Raw genomic sequence first — 18,431 nt, forward strand, 5'->3', positions numbered from 1 at the left:
TTGTTTCTCACTCACTGTTTTTTCTTCATCTTTAGTTTTTAGAAGTTTGATTATGATGTATCTTGGCAAAGATTTCTTTGGGTTTATTCTGTTTGGGTTTTACTCAGCTTCTTGATTCTGATGATTTATCCCTTTTGCCCAATTTGAGGAGTTTTCAATCGTTATTTATTTGAATATTTTTTATTTCCATACTCTTGTCTTCTCCTTCTGGGACTCAAATGACACAAATGTTAGACCTAATGTTATTGTACCAAAGGTCTCTGAGGCTCTGTTCATTTTTTTTTCCAGACCAGTTGCTATCCTGTCCAGACAACAGATAGCTAGGGTGTATTTTATTGATCTGTCTTCAACATCATTTTTTCTTTCCTCTGTCATCTCTATTATTGAGCTCATTCAGTGAACTTAATATGGTGATTTATTTTTCACTTCTATAATTTCTATTTTTAATATTGTCTATTTATTTGCTGAGATTTTCTAATTTTTGTGTGTGTGTGTGTTTGGCCATTAGAAGATATTATTTTTTTTTACATTTTTTATTGATTCATAATCATTTTACAGTGTTGTGTCAAATTCCAGAGATTTTCTAATTTTTTGTTTCAAGAGTGTCTGTAATTGCTCATGAAAGCATTCTTCTGATGGCTGCTTTAAAATCTTTGTCAGATAATGCCAACATCTCAGTCTTCCTGGTGTTGGTATCTGCTGATTGCCTTTTCATTTAAGATACATTCCTTGTTCTCAGTAAAACAAGTGATTTCTTTATTGTATCCTGGGCATTTGAGCTACCATAAGACTCTGGATCCTATTCAAATTTTAGCAGGCACTGACCCTACTTAGATTAAGCATGCAAATCCTAGACTACTTTTGTGGGCTGTGATACCAATGACAGTTTAGTTTCCAGAGCCCTCACAATGCTAGTATGGTCTTCTTCATTTGTGTTACCTAGAGGTCACTCTGAAAACCTGGGTGACATTCCACACTGTAGTTTATTTCCTCAAATTTTTTGGCATGTTAATTCTAGTCAGATCCATGTATGTGTCAGTCAGGATTTTGCTCAAGACTTCTTATTTGGGTTTAATGAATCCCTCTCTCCAGCTCCCTCCTCTCCAAGATCTCCCCTGCTATCTAGTGGAGAAGGTGAAGGGGGCCACTTACTACTGCTGAGCCCAGGGCAGGGGGTGAGAATCCAGACTTCCCATTTGGTCTCCAATGACAACAAGCCGGCAGGGAAGGAGCAAACCATTCCAGGCCATTTGCTATATGTATTTTAAGCCACACACTTAATAGCTTAAAACAACATCCATTTACCAGGTAAACTCAACTGGATTCTCTGCTCAGGGTCTCACAAGGCTAATATCGATAATCCAACCAGGCTGGACTCTTACCTAGAGGCTTGGGAGAAAAATCCACTTCCAAGCTCACTCAGATTGTTGGCACACACTCCAATTCCTTGCAGCAGTAGGTCTGAGGTCTCCATTTCCTTGCCGGCTGCCAGCCAAGGTTTGCTCTCTGCTCCAACAAAGTTGCCTGTATTCCTTCTCCCGTGACCATTCTATCTTCAAAGCCACAAGTCCTCCACAAGCTTTGAATCTCTCTGACTTCCTCTTTCGCCACCAGGCAGAGAAATTTCTCTGCTTTTAAGGGCTCATGTGCTAAGATTAGGCCCATCTGGACACCTCCCTTTTGTCAAGTCAACTGCACCAAATGATGTAACACAATGACTGGAATGACAGCTCATCACATTCACAGGTTCTGGGGATTCGGGAGTGGAATCTTGAGAACCATTCCTAGAAATTCTGCCTGCCTCACTATCACTGGGTAGAAAGTAGTGTTTAGTCCAATATTCAGTCTTTCCAGAGTTTCTGCAATTAGAATGTATTCATTCTAATGGACTCAAATTCAGCATTGTTTACATATTGCTATGTTGTTTGCATATTTGTAATACACATTTTTTATAATTTCCAGCATGATTGTGCTCCCTTACATATTCGTAAAGCTACTTTAGAAATAACATAATATTTTCCAATGTAGAACTACAGGTCACAGTCTACGAGCCCATGTGCCTGAGAAATGATATTAAAGATGACACTGCCTATCAGTACTATTGTACAGAAGAAGTGCTAGAGTTTTATCAAGCATCAAATCACCTGAACTTTTAAAAAATATGCTAAGGCCCCTATCCCAACTCCTGCCCCCACTCCAAACTTCTTACGATGCAGTGCGCCTGGAGCGGGGTCAGACTGGAGACCCACTGGCATGGGGTACCCTGTGGGACACCCACACTTCACAAGTTTAAATGTCCATTAATGATCACAGCAACATCTTAGATGGCTTAGATTTTGATCGGCTAGAAAGCTGGGGGTTGAAACACATGATTTCAATGTCCCTTTCTAAGCGCAGATTTGATAATCCTGTCACTAAGAAAATAAGACTCCGTTATGCATAATCACCAAGATCAACTCGGTCAGGGGACTGTTCTCCCTGAGTCACAAGACACCTCTCCACACACACACACACACACACACACACACACACACACACACACACACACTCACACACTTCCTACACTGCAACAGTGACAAAGCCTGAGGAATCTGCCAACTGGTATAGTTCTTACTGGTAACACCTCTTTAATTACTCCGCACCCTTCCTGGAATGGCATTTCTCATAACAGCATTGAACAGGCTCCAGTTGTGAGTTTTAAGATTTGACTTTTTAAAAGAAAACTATATGTTTAAAGTTAAAGAATAACTTAAGCTGGAATGGGTTGTTTTAAGGGCCCCATGGGTGGAGAACGACTAGATCGTCACACATCTGTATTATTTCCCACTCTTAGAAAAGACAAACTCCTTCTGAAAAGCTTATCCTGAACACTGCAAAATAACAAGCTTCCTTACAAACAAGTAAAATGAAACATTTTTCCAAATTGCCTGGCTTTCAGAATTCGTAAGAAAAACCGCTTAAGCCCATAAATCCAGGCAAAGGGGGCTCTTTTGAGTTGAAAGTGCTGACTTCTGAAGAGAATCCTTTAAAATTTTCACTATCAGTTAACAACGAGGATTCTGAAAATAGACGAGCAACCCAGAAATCTCTCCTTGATGCCACTTGTTGGAGTAATTCTTTCTTACCTCCAGAACGGCAGAGTAACTGTGCGGTTTATCTCAGAGCGGTGCAAATATGCAAAGTACTGACTGGACACTCAGAGAAGGTAGGATGCAGCAGGTAAGGACAGTGAGGGGCTTACTCCACCAGGACATTCGGACACCATTCGGCCGGCTTGAGCTCTGGTTCCAAAGCACTCTCTACTCCTCACTAGCTTATAAGTCTTTTAACCTTGAGATGTCTCAGTTGCCTCTTCTAAAAAACCGGTACCTATGCCTTAGAGTGGGATGAGGATTTAATGAGATAAAACACGTGACGGGCTCAGCCTCCTTCCTGCCTGGCATAAGTGTTCAACGCATTTCAGTCACTGTACACAGACAGACATGGGCAGATTATACATTCAATGCCCAGCAGCCAGTAAGCCTGCAACAGAATGGAGTCATTATTATTCCAGAAAGTAACACAGCAATCAGGGCCAAAAGATAACTGTAGGTTCATTTAGCACGTTCCAACAGCGCTGCCTGATGAATCCAGTCAAAACCTCCTCAAGTGGCATTTTAATCAGGAACATCTTTGCAGAACACTGTCTGACACGTGCTCTCCAGGGTACAGAATGACTGAAGGCCAGGTCACAGGAGCTAATGCTGTCCTCCCGCAGTAGAAGTTACATTTCTAACAATACAATATTCCATTCAGTGTGTCTCATTTGTGCTGAGAGCCTCTGGTGCCGGCACACAGCAGACACCCAGTGACCACTCCCTTGAGGGGTACGGACAGCAGAGAGAGCTCCCCACACAACTGAGCACATCGCAACTAGACGCTGTGAGCAGGAAGACACCCCGCAAGCTCTAAAACACCTGGAAAACTCCTGCTACCTCTCCAAGAGAGACAAGTCCCTTGAAAACAGTACTCCAATAATTCACAAAAATTAATGGCCCTTGGGTTGAAAAACAAAGTGAAATTTGATCAAAGAGATCTACTTCAGGGTCTCTGAGCACAGAACAGCAACTTGGAAATCTCGACTTTATGCCAGTTGTTGAAGTAAATTTGTGATTCTTTCTGAAATCAAGAAAAACAGAAACAGACTCACAGACATAGAAAACAGACTTATGGTTACCAGCAGGGGAAGGGGGTGGGAAGGGATAAATTGGGAGTTCCAGATTTGCAGATACTAACTACTGAATATGAAATAGATAAACAATAAGGACCTACTGTATAGCACAGGGAACTATATTCAGTATCTTGTAGTAACCTATATTGAAAAAGAATATGAAAAGAAATACATGTATGTTTGTGTAAGACTGAAACATTGTGCTGTACACCAGAAAATGACACAACATTGTAAACTGACTATACTTCAATTAAAAAAAAAAAGGAATTCAAAGAAAAACAAAGCAACTCCTTTATCTCAGACTGGTGCAAAGACTCAAAATCCTGACCTTTCACCTCATCAATTAAAAAACAAGCATCTTCGCCAACCACTCTACACAAATGCAAAAAAAAAAAAAGGCTCTGGGATATGCCAAAGAGAGATCTAAAACACCTAGCAAATGAGAGCCGAGGCCACGGGAAACCAAGCTAAAAACTGTTACACACCGCATAAGACATGCAACTACAAGTCAACACACCTCAGCCTTCAGCAAAGGGGCCTGCGGCATGTGGAGCGTACTTTTACCTCACACTTCCTCACAGACAGCATCAGACCAACTTCAAGATCAACAAGCATATTCTTTTAACCCGTGCTGCAGCTTCCTGCTCTCTACTCGTCTATTTGTGAGCAGCCAAAGGTTGAAAGCCTGGGTCCCACTGCACTTCACAAAGGTTGCCCCCAAAGCAGGCAGACCCAGGTATGGAGGCCCAGGCTGTCAGTTCAAGGCTTTGGCATTTTTAAATTCCTCTGACAGGCCATTAAAGAATGAACGTCTATGGATACAGGTCAAGAGAACCCAGAAAAAGGGCTGCTGGTAAATCCTCTGCGAGACTAAAGTCCAGTGTTGACTGGCTCTGAGGTAAGGTTCTGAAAGGGGGCCAATGGTCACTGAATCCAACGTGGGGGAAATGAACCCTCGTCAAAGAGCCCACATCTGCCTTGAGAGGCAACCGTCTTTCTGTTCTATGCAGCTCTTTCATGTCTCGGAAGGGCAGCGATATTTTTTGAAAATAAATGACTTTGAGGATTTCACCCTAGTGCCTCCTATTACTGCGCACTATGTTATGGTCTATTGTGGTCTATGCAGAAAAACTATCCAAAACTTGGAAATTAACCAAAAAATGATGATGGTGTGACCTTTTAATGTCAAGCTGATGTATTTTCTAATAAGCCACAACCCACCCCCTCCAAGAAGGGTCATCTGATTCTCTCTGGAAACGTAACTTGATTTAACTAACACTTTATTAGGACATTTTACAACCCTCTGAAAGTCAGAGGATAATATGTAGAAAAACAATAAGGTACACTGCTTCCTTTTTCTCTTTTCTGGTAGAGATGATAACCCCAGAGGTTAAGATTTTATTGTCCTCTAAGACATGAGCCCATTTTGATCTTTGAACATGCCTTTGCCCACTGACTCTTTTCTTAAGGGGGGGGTAATTAGGTTTATTTATTATTTATTTTTTAATGGAGGTACTGGGGTTTGAACCCACGACCCCGCGCATGCTAAACACACGCTATACCCTCCCCACAACTCACTGACTTTTTAACCAGTTCCTCACATCCTCACTGAATCAGTTTTGTTATTCTGCTCATTCTCTCGTTAAATGAGTTCAATAAAACTTTGACACATGCTCTCCATTTGTATGTTTTTAACAATCTAAGAAGTCGTCGATAGTTCGTGGGCTCAACAATCAAATGGTCCCTGGAAGATTGAACTGTGTGTTTAAGAACCCTTCAGTGGTGATCGTACTTACAGGACAACTACACGAAGACCACCAGATTCAGGCACAAATGAGGCTCTAGCACAGGTGGGATCCTCCCCTCCAATCCACACAGGCCACAGGTGTAAACAGAGAAAAACATACGGTGAAAGTGAATGAGGCCAGCAATTCTATTCCTACGTGTGTAGATACAAGAGAAGTGAGTCCCTGTCTCCATAAGAAGATTTATACAAGAATGTTCAGAGCCTTTATTCATAAAAAGACCCAAAATGGAAACAATCCAAATGTCCATCCACAGAAAAATAGTTAAACAAATTATAGCACATTCATAAAGCAGGATACTCTAAAGCAAGAACAAAGTACTGATATACACAACAACATTTTGTTGTGCAAAGAAACCACATATGAAAGAGCACACACTGTATGATTCCATTTACATGAAATTCAAGCACAGGCAAAACTAATCTATGATGACAGATTACCTATGAAAGGGGGACAACTGGGAAAAGGCAAGATGGAACTTTCTGGAGAGACAGAAATAGGATTGATCAGGGTGACGGTTACAGAGGTGCACTTCTGAAAAAAGAAATCATCAAGCTGTACAATTATGACTCCATGTAAATGTCATCTGAAAAATGAATAAATTTTGTTAAAAGAGGAAGGAAAAAGAAACCTATATTCTAAAAGAAGTGGGTGGGGAGAGAGGTAGGGAGAAGAAAGGGAACAGGGATTTTAAAAGATTCTTCTTTCACATGTACAGTAAATAAGAACTAAATAAATAAAAGAAAAAGGGGAACAAACTCAAAAGGCCTTGGGGCCTGGTTGGGTAGATTTATGTGCACCAACAAATCTCAGCCAGAGAACTGATGAAACCCAGGCATCTTCTTAACGATGATATGGCCAGACTGCCTGGTATTTTTCCTTTGAGAAATTGAGACAATACAGAGTTGAGGGTGGACCCTGAATCCCCACTATTCAGGGGACTATGCTCAACTGGGACAGTGATTAGGGATTTGATAAATGAATCAAGAGAATACTGAACCAATTCTCCAATGAAGACACACGAATGACCAATAGGCACATGAAAAAATGCTCAATATCACTAATTATCAGAGAAATGCAAATCAAAACTACAATGAGGTATCACCTCACACCAGTCAGAATGCCCATCATTCCAAAGTCCACAAATGATAAATGCTGGAGAGGCTCTGGAGAAAAGGGAGCTCTCCTACACTGTTGGTGGGAATGCAGTTTGGTGCAGTCATTATGGAAAACAGTGTGGAGATTCCTCAAAAGACTAAAAACAGACTTACCACATGATCCAGCAATCCCACTCCTGGGCACATATCCAGAGGGAACTCTAATTTGAAAAGACACCTTCACCCCAATGTTCACAGCAGCACTATTTACAATAGCCAAGACATGGAAACAACCTAAATGTCCATCAACAGATGACTGGATAAAGAAGTTGTAGTATATTTATACAATGGAATACTATTCAGCCATAAAAAAGAATGAAATAATGCCACTTGCATCAACATGGATGGACCTAGAGACTGTCATTCTAAGTGAAGTAAGCCAGAAAGAGAAAGAAAAATATCATATATCACTCAGATGTGGAATTAAAAAAAAAGACAAATGAACCTATATATAAAAACAGAAACAGACTCATAGACACAGAATAGACTTGTGGTTGCCGGGGGGAGGGGGGTGGGAAGGGGTAAACTGGGAGTTTGAGATTTGCAGACAGACTGGTATATATATAACAGATAAACAAGTTTATACTGTATATCACAGGGAAATATATTCAATATCTTGCAGTAGCTAACAGTGAGAAAGAATATGAAAATGAACATATGTATATTCATGTATGACTGAAGCATTGTGCTGTACACCAGAAATTGACACAACATTGTAAACTGACTATACCTCAATTAAAAAAAAAAGAAAAGAAAAGAAAACGCTGAAAGTAAGCTCTCTGACAGCAGGAACCTTGGCATCAAGGCACACAAATTAACAATAGGATTCCACAAGATTACCCAATTCAGCCTGCGGACAAATGATTCTTAAGCTAAATAAGGCATGTGTAAACCCATTTTCAAAACTGTGAACTCTTGCCAATATGATTCCTATTACTTAAAGATGTATTTTCAGCTTCTAGAACTCTCTACAGCAGTTTTCTTTATTGTTAAACTCCAATGCATCCACCTACTGGATTTTTCAATAATAGCCCTAAAACATTCCCAGGGGGTGAAGACTTGAAAATAGACTCAGCCATCTGAAAGAAGAGAAGTTTCTTTTTCTGCCAAATGTAACAGCCCCAGGTGGTGCAGGCCCAGCCGTCCCTGCCACATCCTTTCTGGCCCAGGTGGAACCAGCACCTCCCGAGCATGTGACTTTCCCTCCCTTGGAGGTTCTCTAGCCGAGGAGAGACAACAAGTGATCAAGCAAGGGTAAGGCCTCTTGGGACCGGGGAGAGAGAGGGTCCCTTCCTTCACCGGGTAATAGGGATGGTGGCACTCTTGGTAGATGGCCGGCCACGTGCTAAGTGAATTCCATGTACCAGCTCAGAGTGGCCTGATAAGGAGGTCGGGCTCAGGGAGGAAAAAGCAGATGGCACATGCGGCAAATTAAGTAATCTGAGGCAGGATTAATAAAGAGACTTTTACAAAGTAGGTAGGAGCTGAGGGTGAGAAACAAGTGAGCCCCAGGCCCGCCAGAACAGGGGAAAGGCGTGTAGAGGGAAGTGACTTCATGGGAGCCGCCACTGTCTGGTGGAGGGACCCAGCCAGACCCAGACAAGCCCTGGGCAAGGAGCCAGCAGGATAATGCTTGCCTCACTGGCCTCCTCCCTCCCCACCCTCCCCAGACAAAGCCCACAGGAAGCCACGGGGCAGGACCTGCTGCCCTGGCCCACGCTGGCCCAGCGTAAGGCCGAGAAAGCGGAGAAGGGTAGGGAGAGGCCCTGATGGTGGAACACATCACTCCCAGGCCCAGGGATGAGCTCCTGCTCCTCAGGGCTCCCGGGGCTCTTCCTGTGCTGACCCCCTGCCCCTGGCACCCACCGGCCTCCACAAACACTCATGGTGCCCCAGCCCTGAGCCAAGGGCAACCCCGAAGTTACTGAGTCTGTGGATTTGTGGTTTGGAATGAGGGGCACTAAGCCAGCAGGACACGTTAAAGGCTTTCAAAACAGGGACCTTCCTCAAAATTGGAGAATAGCTGGAGTCCCTTCTCCTTCCCTGGGTCCTCCTCTGTCTTTCCCACGGTCCTCCCCTCCTTCCCACAGTCCTCTGCTCTCGTTCCCATGGTCTTCCTCTCTCACTCCTTCCTCCTTCATCTTCACTCCAAGCTTTGTCTCTTTTATCCGGAAAAGCTCCTTCCAATCCAGAATTTGGCTCAACTTCAAGGATGGTCTTTGTCCCCAAATTGGGGTTTTCCTTTGGAAGGGCACCCCCATTTACACATCAATAGACTCAATCCTCTGTGGCCCAGATGTGATGCTTTCCTCCTTTTAAAATGGGAGAGAGAGAGAGCTACCAGGTTCAACTGTAGCCCAAGGAAAAAAGTCCCTTCTCCCACAACTGTTTACAGAAAGCAAGGTTTATCAGCATGTTACCCACAAACCTCTCCCCAGCTTTCTGCACACCAAGAAGAAGGAACAAGAGAAACGTTAGTAGGATCCTCTGAGGTGAGATCGTGAAGAAAGATGGAATCCGGTTTCTATTTGTTCTAGAATGTAGGGTGTGGTACCCCAGGAGGGCCCAGGGAGTGGAAAGCTGGAGCATATCACCGTTTTTCCTCAACACCCTCTTTCCATAAAACCCTCCCGCGTAAGCTGCACAGCTCTTTGATGGGGCACCTGCTTCTCTGGGCCTAGCGTTGCCCACACCACCTGCTCAGCACAGCCCCAGGTCTCAGGCATGGGCTGGTACCACCGGAAATACAGCAGGGGCCCTGGGGATTCCTGCAGCCTTTCCTACCGAGAACAGTCCCGTCTTCCCCAGCGCTGGACAGGACAGTTTGGTACAGGCACTTTTTAACCCTACTTGGCATTTCCCTCTGGGAACAGCCTGCAGGTGATTCCCTTTTTTTTTTTTTTTGCCTAATTCCAGCTACTTACAACCGTGTGATATGAAATTTCTTAACATGAATGAACTACATTTTTGTAATTAACCCTTCTGCAAAGGGTATAGTTTTTAAGACTATACTGAAAAAATAGATTTGACTCAATACTTCATGGCCATAAAGGGGGAAAAGAAAATAATACTGTTCCTATCAAAACAGTAATACTATACAAAGGTAGAAACATAGCAGAATTGGAATTCTGCATGTAGTTGGACTGCTCCTTGATTTAAGTGGGCAAAACTGAGTTTCACCTCCATTTTGAATGGCATGGAAAAGGGCAAGATTCTTTTAAACTATCAAAACAAATAAATAAGTACAAAATAAATAAGTACAGAAACAAAACAATTTGACAAGCTTTACATTTTTCCAGCGTTTTCTCAACGATACACAGGTTGGAAAGAGACCATTCTGGGCCTTAAGAAAGTGATTTCAAAACAAGCATCCCCTGACATCAAGGACAAAGCTGTCCATGCTCTTCCTGACAGTCCACAAGCAGTCAACTCATCCCGTAAAAGAGTCCCATGAAATTCCTCAAGTGCCCCCACAGCTTTGGTCAGGAGAACCCGCCCAGGAGACAGGAAAAGGGTTTCGCTTTGTACTCACTCTTACAAAGTTGTCAGGGAACAAACCTCTCCTGCCATTGATCTGTCCCTCCCACCAGCCTCCATCCTCCTTCCTGATGTTGGTGATGATTTCACCCACGGTGATCGTCAGCTCATCGTCGTGCTGGGCCTGGTAGTCAAACTCCACTATGGCCTCCACTGGAAGGAACAGGCACAAAAGAAAAACAGAGCACTTTAGATCAGGTGTTGGAGAAGTCTGAGGCCCAGCAGCCCCAGAAGGTCAGGAAAGTCATACTAAAGGGACTTCCCCTCTACCAATACTTAAAATAACAGGGCCACACATGACAGCCCGACCTCGGTTAACCTGAGGCCTGCAGCGCAGAAACCACGAAGTGCTGGTCCGTGGTCAGGCCCAGGTAGGGCGGGCTACAGGTCTCAGGGCCAGCAGGGGCTTCAGAGGGGAAACCACACAATGGCAGAAGGCCAACAACATGTGCACGCCACCCCACCCCCAGAGGGAGTCCAGCGTCATTTCCCCAAGTGCAGAGATGGCAGATAACAACAGGTGCGAGTCTGGCTCTTGGGTGCCCCCTCCCTCCCATCATGACTCCGTGATGTTAACCCCTCTGAGCCTCAGTTGTGCAAAACATGGGTAGTGATAATTCCCACCCTACAGAGAGAATGCCCCCCTTTCAGCGACAATGGGTATGAAGACAGCCGATACAGAGGGCCCCTATTGGCTAAACCAATGTCCCAGACCGCTTACACATGCAGGCACAACTGTCCTCTCAACACATAGCATTTCCCAACAGACTGATTCTCCCAATCCATGGTGATTTTGGATACTTGGAGGGGAGGGTATAGCTCAGTGGTAGAGTGCATGTTTAGCATGCACAAGGTACTGGGTTCAATCCCCAGTACCTCCATTTAAATAAATAAATGAACTAAATAAAATTACACTCCCCTCAAAAAACCACCACCAACAACAACAAAAAAAACCCCAAAGAATTAATGTATACTTGGTCATAGGTGGAGGCAACGGATGAGGCAGATAGGTTTTCTGATGCCAACGCAAAGGAGCAGAGCCAACCAATCCAAAACCCGGTTAACTTATCCATACGTGGATTTTACAATCCATCTAGTCTTTGGGCCTCACCTCAGGCCCACTTCAGTTAATCTCCTGTCCTTTTCCTTTTTTATTTGCAACTTGATATGAATGAATGAGTGAATGAATGAACAAACGAATGAACAAAGGGCAAATAAGTGAATACAAGGACAGCAAAAAAAAAAAAAAAAACCCAAGTGGTGAATTATCAACTAAGAAATTACAGTAAAAGAATGGAAGAGGAAAAGCTAAATGAGCTCTATGAGGGGCACATATACAAAAAATGAACTCAAAATGGATCACAGGCCTAAATGTAAGAAGTAAAACTGTAACACTTTTATCAAGAAGCACGGGAGAAAATATTAGTGATCTTGGGTTTGGTAAAGATTTCTCCAATAGGAGACCAAAAATTACAAATGTTTTTTTAAAATCCACTATATTGGGGTAGGTTTTCCAGGAAAAGGGTTGGTGGGTGAATGGGCTCCCTGTCAAATACGCTCTGCATATCCATTAGGGACAAATTCCCAAAGTGCTTCCAGATCAAACGATCCCTCCACCCAGACTGGAGCACTCAACTCGTCCACTCAACATGTCAGAGAACCCAGACAGTTCATAAGCAACTCAAAGTAGCGTTTCCTTCCCTAGATTATTTTTTTCATTCCAAAATTAGCTGGCTGACTCTGCTGTCATAAATCTGCCCAGGCTAAAGTTGAGTTGTGAACCATCTTCATCACTTATCAACAGAAAGGAGAAGCAGAAGAGCATAAACAAGGCAACCTTTTCCCATTTCCCCTGGTTCCTGACAAGTGCAAAGGCAGAAACACTCCCATTTTCTTGTATCATGCTCTCTCCCCAGCAGTTGAAACTAGCCATCAAAGCAATCGGAACCAGGTCGATTAAGAAACTGCTTTCTTCAAATTACCTAGACACGGATCTACTAAAGCTTTGCTATTGGAACTGAGATTACAGTAACCCCTGTTTATTTGCCCGACACCTTTCCAGCATTATCTCACTTAACCCTCACCGTGTGATGATGCCCATTTTCCCAATTAAAGAACCTGAAACTGAGCAGAGCAGTTAAGCTTATTTTCTGAGCCAGTGCTCTCCAAAGTGGGATGCACTCACTTCAGGAATTAGTTGACATGATGAAAAAAAAATGAGAACATCTATTCATCTTATTTTAACTTAAAAAAGAGAAAAACTCAACTTCTCTAAGATTCCATTTGCAGAATGACACTGGCTCCTTCATTCAGCCTCTAGGTCAGGCAGTCAGGGATGCTCCAAGGGCAGTGAGCAGCCTGAGGGACAGCAGTGGCCCTCGACAAGGGTGATGCCAGAGCCCAGCTCCCCGGGGTGCCCAGCAGTTCTGGGAGGTCTCTTGGCAGAGCCTCTTCATAACCATTACCCCTTTAACTAAAATCACCCTCACTGAATGGAAGAGGAGCTTGAGGAGATTGGGGTAAAAAAAGGAGTGGTTGTAGACGATATTCAACACACAACCAAGTCAACAAGAAAATGATGGAGCTGCTACTTCAGCTCCTGGGAGGGAGCCCTTTGTCAGCCACACTGGGAGGTGAACATGGAGACAAACCAATCAGCTCTTACAGGGAGATGACAAAACACTCTAAGCTATCAAGACAATTTGTAATACAGGTTTTCTTCCACCCTTGATACAGGTTTAAGTTACCTAATTATAATATGGAACTATTGAGATTAGTAAGATATTTTAAATGAGGTACCAGAACCATGAAGATTAATGTCTTCATTTTTCACCAATGTCTGAAGTCATACAGTATTCAATCTCATGCTTTCCAAAAGTTTGTTAAACTTAGTAATAAATATTTAAAAGCTTCTTTTGGGTTTTCTGAATCAATTAGTATAGTGATATGTGCACATAATCTATAAATAAATATATAGAGAAAAGAAAAGGCTTGGAACACTGACCCAGGCTCCCCAAGGCTGATCCTATTTTAGCACTTAGAGATGAAAGCTTATAGCTTTTCTAATGGGGACAGAAAATCGTGGTAAGAGGACTTGAGGGGGGAAACAACACATGAGACCAGCCTGAGGAAGGGAGAGGAGGAAATCTGGTCAAGGGTCCATTTTGACACTGAACTGAAACCCCATGTGCTTTGGGGAATCTCAGAACCCAATCAACTTTCAGAACACAACTTTGCTTCTTCTTTCCTCAACAGCCAGTCTCACTTCTGCACGCTGGTGGGCTTTATCAAGGTAAAGCTGGAAGACGACCAAGGAATCAGCTTCAAGATGGTTTCCAAGAATTGAACAGCTGCTGCCTGTTGTTGCAAACTGGAGAGAAGTGCATCCTGGTTTTGCTTCAATCACCCTCTTACGATGAGCCCAAGGACACACCTTAATTGGTGGCTGTTATGAGTAAGGCTAGGGGTTAGGGACCGGGGACTCTGGGATAAATAAAGCATGACTGCATAATTTTCAAGTCTTCCCAATATCCTATTGAGCTGGTTTACCCTTTCTTTAAACTCCCAGACGCTTAATCACACGCACTCTGCCTGCCATCTGGGTCCAGCTGGACCCCGGCTGCCTCCTAACAACTTACAGGCTCCACCAGCCCCCAAGACTCCCTGGGCCCTGGCATTGAGGCGATCCCCTGCTGTGGTGGCCTCCGGGTGGGCCTCTAAATGCCTTCTGGGTCCAGATCTCCCTTAGATCTGTTGTGGTCCCTCTGAGCATCCGTGACATACAGCAGGTACTCAATAAAGCCTTAAGAAACCAACGGCTCAGTCTGCATTTTATAATGGCAGAGAATTCTCTGCCCAACAAAGATGCTACTAAAATGCCAAGTGTCAATCACATTTTTGCAAATTGAGTCAGATCTTCAGTGCACTAAGGGAGCTTGCTATTTAAAGGATCCTGTGGTTAATTCTTTTGTAACATGAATAATCACTTCCTGCTTTACCTTTCCTGTCAAGAAGAATTTTTACATATCAGGTTTCTCTAAGGGGAGGAAGCCTGTGTATGGCTTTGTTAAGAGCTCACAAAACATGAGGTTATGTCTCTCCTACCTCCTCTAAGGGCTCTTCCTGTGTCCCTTGTAAGCCTATGAAAGGTTCAGAACTTTGCTGTCCACTAAAGGGACACTCGCCAACATGCAGCTACTGAGTACTTGAAGTGTGCCTTGCCCGCATTGAGATGTGTAAAATACGCAGCCGGTTGCAAAGACATATTAGGGAAAAGAGAATGTAAAATATCTCATTCATTTTTATATGAATTGCATGTTGAAATGATACTATTTTAGATAGGCTGGGTGAAATTACTCCATTTCAAGTATTATTCAACTTAATTTCACTTGTTTCTTTTTCCTTTCTGAATGTGGCTGCTAGAACAATTAAAATCACATATGCAGCCAGTATTGTATTTCTATTTCACAGAGATAGTTTGGGATAATACTTGGCAGACAGGCGCTCCAGACGTCACACTGCACAAACACAGTCAAAATATTCACAAGAGCTCATGAGAACGTCTGTGCCCCCCAACCCCAGACCCATCTCCTTGCCTTCAGGAAGCTGCAGGTAACTGCAGAAAGGATAAAACACAATCTAAGATTTTTTTAAACAGTACCCAGTGGGAAACTACCCCGGGCATGGGCACAAAATTAAAACATTAAGCTAAATGAAATATATCAGAGGTGTAATTAGGCCAACAGTAAACAAAATCCCATATTTCGAGACACCATAAATTACAAAACTTAAGGACGGCTCCCTGTCAGAAAATACCACCCTCAAGCTGCCTGCTGAGCCAACTGCCAGCCTCCACAAGTCTGCTCCCGCCACCATCTCTGCAAAAACCAAAGCTACAGTTAACCTGAGTGCACAACCAGACAGAGGCAGAGCCAGAGGAGATAAGAGATCTGCTTTAAAATGCAAAACGCTGCAACCTCCCCATCTCTGCCCTCAAACCTGCTGGGATGTCTCCTCCCCGCAAAGATGAAATGGGTGGTTTTTAACAGCCGGTTGGCTTAACCAGCTGCCAAGAAGCTTCTCACGGTGGTGGCAGTGGTGGCTGCGCAGGCGTCTGGCTCTGGGACCGGCCCCTCCCCACCCACCGCCTAGCGCTGAACTTGATCTCTCCTGGCACGTTCACCCCAATCAGACTGCGAGCTCCCTCTGGGAAAAGCCCCTATCTTTTTCAGGACTCTACCTCCCTTGCCAGCATCATGCTGTGTCCTGGCCCCCTGACTGAAGAGAGCATATAAAGTCAAGAAGTAATTTTTCACCAAAAAAGATCATAATTGATGATCATCAGCGAGAGAAAGCACATGAGTTATCATCTTGTCAAATACTTAATTTTACAGATGAGGAACTGAGGCCTGGAAGTTTCCATGACTGAGGCTTACAGAGCTAAACAACCGTAGCATCAAGACTAGGACCGAGAAACATTAAATAAAATCAAATTAAAAAAATTTTTAAAGATCTTAAAAAAAGACTAGGCCTAAGCTCTCCCAAATTACAGTGCATATCAGAAAAGGGAAAATCTAAAGTGAAGAGGAGGGAAACTTAGACCAGTGAGGTACAGACTGCTGCGCCATTGGCTTGCTTTCTTTCACCTATAGCTAGTTCACAGGATACCCAGAAAAAAATCACACCAGCCAGGAACACATAAGAACCTATGTTCAAATCTAAAGAGACAGAAAACAGGTGAGGGGTTGCCTAGGCCTGGGGTGGGAATGGGGACTGACTGCAAATGGATATGAGATCTTTTGGGGGTGACAGAAATCGTCTAAAGTTAAATTCTGTTGAGAGTTTCATAATGCTATAAATTTACTAAAATCATTAAACTGTACACTTAAAATGGGTAGAATGTGATACCTCAACATTGCTTTTAAAAATACAAAGTCTGTGTGAGGTACGTTTTGGAATTTAGGACTGTAGCTATTTGCGCATTGAGGTGGTTGGCTGTGCTTGTGTCTCAGGGAGAAACTATTCCCCACTCGGGGAGGGGAAGCCATGTGGGGGCATTTCCCCTCCCTGATGAGATACAGTCTGACGGGACTGTCTATCAACAAGCCCTGCCCTCTGCCAGCACAGGACTCGACGATGCCACACAGCAGCAGCCATGACAAAGACTGGAACCAGCTACAGCAGATCCCTAGGCAGGGCCCACAGACAAGGCCGGGATCCCTGGGGCTGCCTGGTTGCCATCTTTCCCTGATTTGATCCTCCAGCTTTTCCTTCCATCCTATAAAGCAGCCCGTGGCCTTTCAGTGAATCCTCTTCCATACTTCAGTTAAAGGAGAGTTGGTTTCTGTTGCTTACAACCAGAGAACACTAATGGATACACTCAAGCATCAACTTTTTAAAAAAACAGACTCTTTTCCTACACAAGTTGGTACACGGCCCGGTTCTCATCATCCCAAGCTTTCTTGGTAGTGTCAGGGCTGAGGGTTTGGGGACCTGAACTTCCCAAGTCAGGACTATAGGTGCTGCAGGGACCTCAAGTCCAACAAAGCTGAAACCAGCCACATTTTCCTTTGGTGTCTTCACACACGCCACTAAGGGGCACCAGGCCAACAAGGGGGTTATTCCTAAGGCCTGAAACTGCTAGAAACTGAGCATTAGCTTCCCCAAGGAAGACAACCTCAGAGCACAGACCCCAGTGAACAAGGGGCCACTGGGCCTGAACTCTCTCCCCAGGCAGGGAGTGAATTCTAGCTTAGATGTTCACTAGCTGTGAGACTGAGGCCAGATACCTTGCTTGAGTTCATTTCCTTTATAATTAAAATTGGGAGATGATCTACCCAGTGGGTTGCTGCAAGGAGGGTCAGTGCCACCATGAGGGTTTCTCCATGTGTGTTCTCCCTGTCTGCCCCCTGGCATCCCCTCCCCTTGCCTGGTGTCTGGCACACAGCAGGTGCTCTCTAAGTGTTGGTGACTGAGTGCCTGTCTGGAGAAAGTGTTACCCCCAAACCAGAGCTTATCACTCAGCACAGCAAAACACAGCACCGTGAACCTTGCTGTTTGTCCGTAAGGCTAGAGAAAGTCAAAGGTCAGGATGGCCAGTTAGTCACCAAACAAGTACAGCGCACCGGGCCAAGCCTCTCAAGGGCTGCTGTGATCAGCCTTGACTCCATCCCCACCTCTGCCACGGCCAACCACTGCCCCTGACAGCAGAGGGGCACTTGATTACAGCTGAGAACGGGGTACAGGGCCAGCACTGTGGTGGGTCGCCCCCCTCCCTCAATGGGGAAGTGCTTCACAAAGCCTCAGGGTTGAGTCCCTCAGCCTGCACTGGGAAGCCTTGGCCTCACCAGGGGCCTCACCCAAGGAGCTAAGAACAATGAGTTATTGAACACTTTCGGACAAAATTAACCCCTGCAAACCCCATGCACAGCTCTTTTAAGAATGCATTAGATAGCCCAGATAAGGATAACTGAGCCAGAAAAAAGACTTTTTCAATAAGAAAGGAAGCATTAAGAAAGTGTACAGATGGTTTCACAGGTTAAAAAAAAAAAACAAGTGAAAAGTAAAGACAAGTGATTACAGCTGGATAAGCCTGTACAAGGAAGATTCTCTATGACAATTGTGGAGGAGAAAATAACTGCATCTTAGGAAACCAATTTAATAAAAATTCAGTTAAGTCAAAATGATTTAGTCAGTTAAAGAGAACAGAACCTTTTTTTTCAA

At 43.9% G+C, this 18,431-nt stretch overlaps 1 protein-coding gene across 1 annotated transcript in view; it reads right to left on the reverse strand.

Annotated features, from left to right (window-relative positions):
* The window catches only part of SH3KBP1 (SH3 domain containing kinase binding protein 1), a 299,175-nt gene that overhangs the window by 245,121 nt on the left and 35,623 nt on the right, over window positions 1-18,431 (reverse strand). Inside the window, exon 2 of the mRNA XM_031673286.2 lies at window positions 10,705-10,862. Within this exon, the coding sequence (XP_031529146.1) occupies window positions 10,705-10,862 (158 nt within the window). The remainder of the gene's footprint in view (window positions 1-10,704; window positions 10,863-18,431) is intronic.

The sequence above is a fragment of the Vicugna pacos genome, chromosome X (assembly GCF_048564905.1).
Source record: "Vicugna pacos chromosome X, VicPac4, whole genome shotgun sequence".
NCBI lineage: Eukaryota > Metazoa > Chordata > Mammalia > Artiodactyla > Camelidae > Vicugna > Vicugna pacos.